Source organism: Oreochromis aureus, linkage group 13, assembly GCF_013358895.1.
Source record: "Oreochromis aureus strain Israel breed Guangdong linkage group 13, ZZ_aureus, whole genome shotgun sequence".
NCBI lineage: Eukaryota > Metazoa > Chordata > Actinopteri > Cichliformes > Cichlidae > Oreochromis > Oreochromis aureus.
Genome location: NC_052954.1, coordinates 9,440,424 through 9,451,772, shown reverse-complemented (window position 1 = coordinate 9,451,772; position 11,349 = coordinate 9,440,424). Strand labels below are relative to the sequence as shown.

General features: G+C 44.2%; 2 protein-coding genes across 2 annotated transcripts; one reads left to right on the top strand and one right to left on the bottom strand.

The window, feature by feature from the left end:
• Nucleotides 1-374: 374 nt before the first annotated feature.
• Nucleotides 375-7,613, top strand: polr1b (RNA polymerase I subunit B). The gene is made up of 15 exons (XM_031737886.2): nucleotides 375-551; nucleotides 947-1,114; nucleotides 1,195-1,341; nucleotides 1,424-1,556; nucleotides 1,635-1,771; nucleotides 1,863-2,086; nucleotides 2,178-2,349; nucleotides 3,526-3,697; nucleotides 3,783-4,064; nucleotides 4,410-4,543; nucleotides 5,070-5,240; nucleotides 5,331-5,487; nucleotides 5,583-5,779; nucleotides 5,854-6,104; nucleotides 6,207-7,613. Exons 1-15 carry the CDS (start codon nucleotides 375-377, stop codon nucleotides 7,087-7,089), a joined length of 3,405 nt encoding a protein of 1,134 aa, XP_031593746.1. The 3' UTR covers nucleotides 7,090-7,613.
• On the bottom strand, nucleotides 7,206-10,966 carry LOC116318760 (N-acetylneuraminic acid phosphatase). Its single transcript, XM_031737887.2, has 2 exons — nucleotides 10,812-10,966; nucleotides 7,206-10,033 (listed from the first exon to the last, which is right to left on the bottom strand). The coding sequence occupies exons 1-2, from the start codon at nucleotides 10,920-10,922 to the stop codon at nucleotides 9,392-9,394; spliced, it is 753 nt and encodes a 250-aa protein (XP_031593747.2). The 5' UTR covers nucleotides 10,923-10,966; the 3' UTR covers nucleotides 7,206-9,391.
• Between the last annotated feature and the right edge of the window lie 383 nt (nucleotides 10,967-11,349).

Sequence of the window (11,349 nt, the reverse complement as noted above, 5' to 3'; positions counted from 1 at the left end):
GGGACCCAGTCTTTTTACACTATTTCTCCTCTCCTCAAAAATATACACCCAGCACACAACCTCATACATCATGTTTTCTATAGCTTATAACACCATCAACACAGTTTCTCTGTCCTCTCTTTCCATTGAAAACCACCGCTGTTTGTTGGTCCCACAACGCCTCCACCTGGAAGAGGGTCGCAATCACCACCACTCGCTTCACTTGAGCTAAACGAATTTTTATGCATAACTACTCCCAGAAGATGGCGCTAAGCTAGCAGTGAGCGAGTCTACTTACACTCAAAAAACGTAAGCGAAGAAGAAAACGCTTCTCTTCCTGTGTAGGGCATGTGCTTCCTGTGTCAACCATGCACATGTGGTAAACAAGCGCAAGCATGGATTTTTCAAGTAAGTGGAGTGATCTTTCTAAAGGTCCGAGTCTGAAAAATTTGACAGATGGAAGCTTTGGCCACATGAAGGACACCCAGCATGCTGCCATTCAGGATCTGACCAAAGCTCACATCGAGTCGTTTGACCAGGCGGTCATAGATGGACTCAACCGCGTTGTGCAGGTCAGCAAAAGTTTCTTCAAAGTTTTCAACAATGTGATGAATCACTTCATTAAGACCAGCGATTAACCCCAACTAGTTAAAACTGCGATTAGTTACGTACACTGTGTGACTCGGAGTTGTGTAAGCTTGTCTTGAACACGCCGTGCAGTCATATGCAGTGAGTTACTGTAGGTAGGGTAGGTAGGTAGGTAGGTAGGTAGGTAGGTTAGTGAAAGCCACCATAACAACGATGAAATGAGTGAGTGAAGAATTTGGTTTCCTGCTGGGCGACTAGCTGCTGATATCAGCTCCAGCAGTATTTTCTCAGCTCAACCTGCTGTGAACATCCCTCTTGCAGTTGCTTCCCATAATCTTTGCCTTTCTTACGTTTCTCACTTTTCTGTCACCTTTCCCAGGCCATCCCCCCCTTAGAGTTCATGTTCAAAAATGAACGGATCAGCCTTGGTTTCGTTGAAGCTGCCATCCAAAACCCAGTGGTTGCCAAAGGGAACATCTGCAAGGAAATGAAGGTGTTCCCAGCAGAGTGCCGGGGAAGAAGATGCTCGTACAAAGGGAAAATAGTGGTAAGCCTGAGTCGTGTTTATATTCCCAGAGCAACATTAAAATAATCCACATTGACTGGGTGAGTGTTGCCTCACTTCAGGCAGACGTCAGCTGGTCGATCAACGGAGTTCCCAAAGGCATCATCAAGCAGTCTCTGGGTCATGTGCCCATCATGGTGAAGTCCAAGCTGTGTAACCTGCATGGCATGTCCCCCAAAGAGCTCGTAGAGCATCACGAAGAAGCCGAGGTAGGATATGGCAGTTGTACTTTCAAACTGAGCCAGGATGGGTTTAAATATTGTCCTATAATACCAGCCTCAACTTTGACAGGAAATGGGAGGTTATTTCATTGTGAATGGAATTGAGAAGGTTATCCGCATGCTGATAATGCCAAGGAGGAACTATCCTATCGCCATGTCAAGACCCAAGTGGAAGAACAGGGGTCAGGGTTACACTCAGTACGGTAAGTATTACTTCTAAAGAAAACAGTGCAGCAATGAGTCCACGCCTGCATGTTTTCACTGGCTTTTTCTCCTCACAGGTATTTCTATGCGTTGCGTGAGGGAGGAGCACACAGCCATCAACATGAACCTGCATTATCTGGAAAACGGGACTGTGATGCTGAACTTCATCTACCAGAAAGAGCTCTTCTTCCTCCCACTAGGCTTTGCGTTAAAGGTGAACAAGCTTGCAGCTTTCATTACAGAACAGATTATGATAAAAAATACTTTAGGCTCATTGTGTGCTCATTTGCTGTCATGTTCCTCAGGCTCTGGTGGACTTCACAGACTTCCAGATCTACCAGGAGCTGATCAAAGGCCGCGAGGACAATTCTTTCTACAAGACCTGTGTTTCTGAGATGCTGCGCATCGTCACGGAGGAGAACTGCACCACCCGCAGCAAGGTGCTCAATTACCTCGGAGAGCGCTTCAGGGTTAAGATGAACCTCCCTGAGTGGTACACAAATGAACAGTGTGCCAACTTCTTGTTAAAGTAAGCTCTGGGGATGGATACAGTTGACACTATTCTGCTTTTTTTGGTGGTATGTTTATTTAAAAAAAGGGTCTTACTCTGTTTTGATCAGTGAGTGTATCTGCATCCACCTGAAGTCAGACGTGGAGAAGTTCTACCTGCTCTGTCTGATGACGAGGAAGCTCTTCACTTTTGCCAAGCAGGAGTGCATGGAAGAAAACCCCGACAGCATCGTGTGCCAGGAAGTGCTCACTCCTGGTCAGCTCTACCTCATGTTTCTGAAGGCAAGAATCTTCAATATTTTTCTTAGTTTTCTTTTGTCTTTGTCCTTTCTCTTTTGCTGAGCAGGAGGACTGTAGTAGCATTTCAGCTGCTCCTCTTAGGCAGATCATTTGCCTCCATCTCACCCGATCGCTAACATCTTTCACAGCAGCCCTCTGCATGTCCTCCTTCACTACATTCATGTTTCTTTTCTGTGGACTACTTCTTGTCCTTTTACCTGACTGCTCCATATCCACAGTCAGTGTTGGGGAGTAACGGAATACATGCACAGTGGTCCCTCGCTATAATGCGATTCACCTATCACGGCCTCGCTGTTTCGATGATTTTTTTGGTGCAATTTTCCATGTTTTTTTTTTTTTTTTTTTTTTCCCCAGCACATTGTGTTCTGCATCCTGATTGGCTGTAGACCATTGTCAATCAATCTCGCGCCGTGTCTCCTGTACAGTACAGAATGTGTTCAGCTTGTTAAATTTAGATAAATCTTCGATCGCTAGCAGTGTGACTCTGAAGTGCTGCACTGTATGTTTGTAAGTTTTCTCCCCAACAAACACAACAATGTCGACGAGACGTTTTGCACCATTAAAGGCAACCGCGAGTGATTTGGTTTCATTCTATAATACTGGACTTATTTTTCTACGAAGGTTTGAACTTTGAAAATGTTTAAACAACAGTGAAAAGTGTGAAAATGTTCATGCCTGTCTGAGAAAAGTGTATAAACTGTGTAGTGAGTGGTTTTACAGCCTTAAAACATCTATTATAATTGTAAAAAAATAAAGTTGGCTACTTCGCGGATTTCACCTATCGCGGGTTATTTTTGGAACATAACTCCCGTAGTAAACGAGGGACCACTGTACCGGCATTACGTATTTAAAATACAAAATATGAGTAACTGTATTCCGTTACAGTTACCGTTTAAAAAGGTGGTATTCAGAATACAGTTACTTTGTTGAAATAAATGGATTACACGGCGGTCTTTTCCTGATTCATATGTTAGGCTATGCCCTCTTTTGGTAATTCCACGGCGGTGGAAAATAAATTTTGGGGCATGTATTCTGTAATCTGCAGTGGAATACATTTTAAAAGTAACCTTCCCAACACTGTCCACAGTGCTCACACGAAGTGTCTTCTTCCACTTAAGCCTTCAGTTGTGTGATTTAACCACTCAAATGTTTTTGCAGGAGAGACTGACTGCATGGTTGGTGTCTGTGAAGCTGTCCTTTGACAAGAGAGGCAGCAAAGTGACCGGAGGATGGAGCTCTGAAATGATGATAAAGATGCTCAACATGGGAACTGACTTGACCAGATCATTTGAATATCTGCTGGCCACTGGAAACCTCCAGTCTAAGACAGGTCCTGTCCAAGACTAATACATGGTCAGCTTTGAAAATTCACTAAAACATTCATTCATCTAAAAATGTGCCCCCTCCTCCCACAGGTCTGGGCATGCTGCAGAACACCGGGCTGTGCGTTGTAGCTGACAAGCTGAACTTCATTCGCTACCTGTCTCACTTCCGCTGCGTGCACAGAGGAGCAGCGTTCGCTAAGATGAGGACCACCTCTGTGCGTAAGCTGCTGCCCGAGTCCTGGGGCTTCCTGTGTCCTGTCCACACTCCAGACGGCGAGCCTTGTGGACTCATGAACCACATGACAGCCAGCTGTGAAATTGTGGCATTGACCTTGTCCACCACGTCACTGCCTGGTCTGCTCTGTTCGCTTGGTGAGGACTGACTTCAGGCAGTTGTTGTACAGTCTTACCCAGGACCAAAAGCTAGTCCTTTGTCTACCACAGAACTAGACTCTATAGATTTGTGACAATTAGGGAGGAGAGGTCATGTGTGTGCAAATAAGAGACACAGCAATACTTTCATGAATCAGTTGTTAAATAATACTTTTTGTAAGGTACTCCAATAACAGTGACCTGCCTGTAGGGAAACATCGTTAAAGTAATGCTGAAATAAAAGATTTACTCAGGCAGTCATTGATATATTTCGTAGGCCTGGCCAGGTAAAGTCTCTGCACGTGTCACTGGGTTGAAATGCATTTGTTGTATCTGCTCTTTTAGGTGTCACTCCAGTGGATGGAACTCCTGGCCGGGCCTTTGCAGACTGCTACCCTGTGGTCCTGGACGGTGCTGTTGTTGGCTGGGTGGAGGCTGACTTGGCTCCAGTTGTGGTTGAATCACTGCGCAGGTTCAAGGTATTGTCTTCTGTCAGCTGCTCCCTTTAGCTGCACCACAGTGGATCATCTGCCTCCATCCCTAGCATCCTCCCCTGTCACATCGGCCCTCTGCATGTCCATCCATGTATCTTTTCTGGGACCTTGCTCTTTTTCTCCTGCCTGGCAGCTTTATCTTCAACATCCTTTGTCCAGTATATCCACTGTCCCTCCTCTGCACATCCAAACCATCTCAGCCTTGCCTCTCTTCGTTTATACTAATTTCTTATTGCCTCCATCCTGGTCTCTCCCAATGAAAAGCTATGATAACATAAGCTCCACCTCTTTTTGTCAGTTCATCAGAGCAGGTCTTGCTACCTACTTATATCCCTTTTGCTCTTGTTGCTATCACCTCTGACACTGGTCTCCATCCACTCCACCCTCTTTGCACTCTCCTCTTCACTTCACTTGTGCACTGTTTGTTGCAGGTTCATGGTATACTAACTCCTGTTTGGTGTCATCTGTGTATACTGTGCAGAAAACTGATCTTTAAAACTTATACCTCCAGGTGTTAAGAGAGAAGAAGATTCCTCCCTGGACAGAGATTGTCCTGGTTCCCAAAACAGGCAAGGCCAGCTTATATCCAGGCCTGTTCCTCTTCACAACACCTTGTCGCATGGTGCGGCCTGTACAGAACTTGGCTTTTGGCAAGGAAGAGTTGATTGGCACCTTTGAACAGGTAATGTGTTAAAAGTGGAGTTTTTTTTTTTTTTTTTGTAGCTGTAAGAGCACAGTTTTAGTCCACGCACCTTTTCTCCTTTGCCTGCAGCTTTACATCAATGTCGGAATCTTGGAGAATGAGATTGAACCAAGAGTAACCACACACCAGGAGCTCTTCCCTCACAGTATGCTCAGTGTGGTGGCAAACTTCATCCCATACTCGGACCACAACCAGAGTCCCAGGAACATGTACCAGTGTCAGATGGGTAGGTTATTTCAATCTTTTCTTTGACAATTTTGAGCAAACCTGCCCTGTATGCACATTTTCCATGAACCACTGTGCTCATTCGCCTTATTTCAGGTAAGCAGACTATGGGCTTCCCACTACACTCTTTCATGGATCGCTCTGATAACAAGCTGTACCGGCTCCAGACCCCACAGAGCCCACTAGTCAGGCCTTATATGTACGACCACTACGGCCTCGACAACTACCCCAGCGGCACCAACGCCATCGTGGCCGTCATATCCTACACAGGCTACGACATGGAAGATGCCATGGTGAGTTAAATGTAACTGTTCTCTATTTTTAATTCGCATAGGGGCGAAATCTTGACACATGTTGTTTTCATCAGATTGTGAACAAGTCGTCATGGGAGAGAGGCTTTGCCCATGGAAGTATCTACAAGACGGAGCTGGTGGACCTGGCAGAGAAGGTGAAGGGAGAAGATGGCGTGGTGTTTGGAACCAAGCCAGGTGACCCCAAAGTGAAAGAAAAACTAGACGCTGATGGACTGCCTTTCATCGGATCGGTGCTTCAGTATGGAGACCCTTTCTACAGCTACATCAACCTCAACACTGGACAGACCTTTATCTCCTACTACAAGTACGCGACAACATTTTTGTAGCAGTGTGATTATTTTTCATCAGCTCAGTTGTAAAATACCTGTTTTATTCACATTTTATGGTTTCTTTTCTCTGTTTGCAGGAGTCAGGAGGCCTGTATTGTTGACAACATAAAGGTCTGCAGTAATGACGGCGGCTCAGGCCGCTTCAAGCGTGTCTGCATTACTGTACGAGTGCCCCGAAATCCCACCATCGGTGACAAGTTTGCCAGCCGCCACGGACAGAAGGGCATCCTGAGCCGCCTGTGGCCGGCGGAGGACATGCCCTTCACAGAAAGCGGGATGACTCCGGACATCTTGTTCAACCCCCACGGCTTCCCCTCCCGTATGACAATCGGGATGCTCATTGAGAGCATGGCCGGCAAGTCGGGCGCCCTACACGGCCTCGGCCACGACGCCACACCCTTCACCTTTTCCGAGGAGAACTCGGCGCTCGATTACTTCGGCGAGCTGCTTCGGGCGGGCGGCTACAACTACTACGGTACGGAAAGGCTGTACAGCGGACTGAGCGGTCAGGAGCTAGAGGCGGACATCTTCATCGGCGTGGTTTACTACCAGCGGCTACGTCACATGGTCTCCGACAAGTTTCAAGTTAGGACGACAGGAGCACGAGACAAAGTGACCAATCAGCCTGTAGGAGGAAGGAACGTGCAGGGAGGCATCCGTTTCGGGGAGATGGAGCGAGACGCCCTGCTGGCTCACGGCTCTTCGTTCTTACTTCACGATCGCCTCTTCAACTGCTCAGACCGCTCGGTCGCTCAGGTGTGCGTTGACTGTGGCAGCCTTCTCTCCCCTCTGTTGGAGAAACCGCCGCCCTACTGGTCATCCATGCGCCACCGTAAGACTGTCTGCACCCTGTGTGGCAAAAGTGACTCGGTTGACTCGGTGTCTGTTCCTTATGTCTTCCGCTACTTTGTAGCTGAGCTTGCTGCAATGAACATCAAAGTCAAATTAGAAGTCAAGTGAATTTTATAGGAGGTAAAGATTCATGCCTTAAAGTGCCAACCCCGCACACGTTGTTCAGATGGGTCTCAATAAAGCTGCTTGAATCATGCGTGCCAACAGAAGACAAAGACATAACATGATGTCCATGAAGTTTTATTAGCCCAAAAAACATGATCAAGTATCAGTGTATGATGGGATGCACGGGTTGACAATCTTCTGCGATGAATAAAAATGTTCAGTAATTTGTCATTGCTACAGTAGAAGTCAAGACTACTCAGATCCATTAAGAGAAATTATTAAATACTACAAGTGCCACATTGGACTAAAATTTCACGCATGACCACCAAATGCACTGGAAATATAAAGTGTCCTGAAAATGTCCCCTTGGGGATAGTGTATGCTTAATACTTTACTGAGGTGCTACTAACAGTAAATTAGTGTAAAAGTGATCAGGATGAAGTAAAGGCACTGAGTCCGTTAACCACAAAATTGTATTTTCTTCAAACAAAACTGTTTCGAGCTTGATTAAATAAAAATAAATTAAACCTGGCTAAAACTATTTTATCACAACAGTGGAAAAGAGGGAGGGGTGAGCAGCTCTGGATAAAAGGTGAGTTGCCTACAGTGTTGGGATCATTACTTTTTTTTTTTGTAAGTAATGCATTACATTACTCACTGGAGAAAGTAATTTGTTATAGCACTCATGACATTAAATACATTAGCAGCCTCTTATATATACCTTACTGGGATTTATGCTTCAGTGAAAATGCTGTGACCATTGGTGTAACCTGAGGTGCCTAGAAATGTAAATACATGTTGGCTCAAAGTAGTCTACCAACACTGTCGACCTGTTCAGTACGTCATTTCCTCTTGTGCATTTCCAGCTACTGCTTTGTTGTAGTTTTTGGATTTATTAGTAAGAGAATAATTGTGTCAGTACAAGGATAGATAATCAGCGTCAATATAAGGACTCAGGAAATTCCTGGAGGGAGATTGCTCCAACTATTGGAATCACCACAACGAAGAGCTGGATGCAGGAGGAAAAAAGACCCAGTGTCTTGACTACCACCGCATTTAAAACATAACCACATGGTAATTAACACATAATGCACCAACACAAGTATAGACGCTAGCAATGAAGACGGCCGCTTGCGTAGGTTATGTCGTAGGCTCTACAAAGCAGAAGTCTAAATCAAGCCTTAGACTGCACTCCCACAAATCCCTAGCCTAACGAGGACATAAGTATTCTCTTATTTTAGTTTTAAGTGTGACTGCAAAGCAAAGTTTAAACAAAAAGACTTTGAATGGGTCAGCACTGTGATTCTACTGTAGAAATGGAGGATACAATGCTGACTGCTCATTACTGCCTTTGTTACCTACTAAAGATCAGGCTTTGGCTGCTCAGCTTTAACATCTGCTTGGCTTCCTCACTGTTAGTTTGTGTGGGCGTGCTGTATGTGCTGATGGTTGCAATGAGACGATGTTGTCTTAGCAGTATAATGCAGTTGTTTCTGTCCTGGACACAGTTTGCACTTTACCAGTACACTCTTGTACTTTTGTGCAATAAAAACAAAAATAATGTCCATATCTCCAATTTTCAAAAGTCCATAGAGCAGGTCACCTACTAATAAGACGGTTGGTGATTCAGTCCCTATCTACTCCAGTCTGCACGCCTTGGGCAAGATACTAACCCCAAGTTGCCAATCCATCGGTGTATGACACTGTGCGAATGTTAGATAGAAAGCACTTACATAGGGAAGGCATAGAGAAACAGTGCTCGTATGAATGGGTGAATTAACTCCTCCCAGCACACAAGCTGAAATTAGCTGATTATAGCACGTGTTTTTATTTCATCATGCAGGTAACTTTGTGTAACTGAACTAATAATTATAACTAATGTGATTACTGAATTGAATACAGAAGCGCATGACATTACTGTGCTGTGGAAAAATTTAACGTGATTACAATAGAGCATCAGTTTGAAATGCCTTGAACCCAACAGTGCCTAACCATCACAAATCAAAAACATGCTTAATAATCTCGTAATTTTACAAGTATCTTAACCGTACTAGAGTTCTTAACTAAATGTAATTACTTTGACCGCCTCATGTGTATAATAGTGAAGCTTCAACACACATTTTGTTACAGACTCTATGTTCAAAATTACGGTGTCTAAAATCCCAACCAGAAACCTTAAATTAAAATGCACCTTGTTGAAAACTGGAAAACTAATAGGAGTAGTCATATCTAAATCAGTTATATCAATAGGTAAAAATTCCCACAACATCTCAAGTAAAACTCATTCACTCGTCACCAGTTGTTCTTATTGCAGCTGTGCCAGAATATCTGGCAATTCCAGAACAGTAGTGATAGTGTAGTCTGGCTTCACTGAACCGTCTGACGCAGCCCCCCCTGCACTATTAATCCAAACTGTGGCCCGAACTCCGGCATTCAAGCCCCCCTGAATGTCTGTGTCCAGAGAATCTCCCACCATCACACAGTCCTGAGCCTCCACCTCCAGTATGCTGAAACACAACCTGAAGATGGAGGGGAATGGTTTCTGCTCTTTGTGTTCTCCTGCGATCACAATGGCATCGAAGAACTCCTCACATCCAGCCGTCGCCACTTTCTCTCTCTGGGTCTGTGCTACCCCGTTGGTCAGCAGCAGCAGCTTGTAACTGCTGCGCAGCTGTTTCAGGAGGTTGCATACTTGAGGAGACAGAGTGAGAAGCTCCAGGCGACTGCTTTTCCACATGTTATAACACTGAGCTGGCAAAGAAGGCATAGAGCAATTCCCTACAGTCTCCTTGATGCTTTCCTCCCAGTGATGCGCACGGACATCATCTATGGTTTGACCAGCTGAGCAGTCAAAACTCTCATGGAACAGCTTCTGCTTGAACTTGTCACAAATGGTGCAGACGGTGCTGTCATCAAGGCCCAGCGTGGTCTTCAAAAATTCACTGGTCTGTATGAAATTCAGAAATTCGTCACAAGATGTTAGCCTCCAAAATCCTTTTTTCATTTTAAGCAAATGCAAAAAAATAAAATAAAAATAAAAATAGTCATCTGTGGCCGAAGAACAATCAAAGATACAAAGAAGGGCATTTATTTAGGTGGTTGTAGGGGCTTTAGTATTCTGGTATTCTAAACAAGCAATTTTGAGGTGCGACAGGATTTTAGTTCCTCAAATGTATTATGTGCTTATTTTCTGATTTTTCCATGCTTTAGTGGCTTTGGAATTTTTGTAGCAAAAAAAAAATAAAACAACTTTTTTGTCTAATCTCCTTTTCCTTATTCTCTTGTACAGTGCGAGTGTCGGGGATGGTCTTCTCAGACGCACTGCTCTGTCTGTGAGCTCACCCATCCACTAGCTGTTCAAAACTTTGGTTTGCAAGGATCAGCTATTCCGAAAGTTTTAGAAAGAAGGACAAACGGATCCCCTGGCTGTTTAGTGATTAGCTGAATAGTGGCCCCTTCCGGACTCCGTATGGGGTCCTGCCAATGGGACAATAAAAGTGAAAACTAGGCGGCAACAGCAGCGCAAACGTCCATAACTGCCACTCAGTTAGTTAAAATAGACAATAAAGAGCCCCGAACTGAAGACAGTAAAATAAATGTATCATTGGGTTGACAGAAAGACGTCACTAGTCTACGCTCTTCCATGTAAAACTTACAAAAACCGACTGTAATTAGCTTACGGAAATAACTTAAATTCTAGGTGAATAATTTATATATTTTATTACCTTTTTTAGCGCCACTTCACCTGCCCGACTCGTTTCAATGAGCGTGTTGTCCAAATCAAACAAAATCGCCTTCACAGCCATGCCGTCAGCGGTAGAGGAGTGCTCTATCATTCTACGCCAAAACGCTGGTCGTTTGCGGAAGTGCTGCCGAGTGAAACGATTCATGGGAGTTGTAGTCCTAATTAACATCAACCCATTGCTATGTGGCTGTTGGATGGAGAGAGACTTCACATACTTAATTCAACTTCTGCTTCTCCTGAATTTGAATGAAATGCAAATTAATGCAGTTTTATTATTATTATTATTATTATTATTATTATTATTATTATTATTATTATTATTATTATCATTGTTGTTATTATTATATTCCTCCCTAGTCATTCCCTCTTATGTATCCCTGGCATTAATTGTTAACAAATTTTTGAGAAAACTAAAAAGAACATGATCGTCACGTGAATCGATTAGCCTTCAGATAGTTCCCGGAAGTGCTTAGCGGGTAATTACAATATGTAAATACAGAACTTCAAAACTGCCTTTT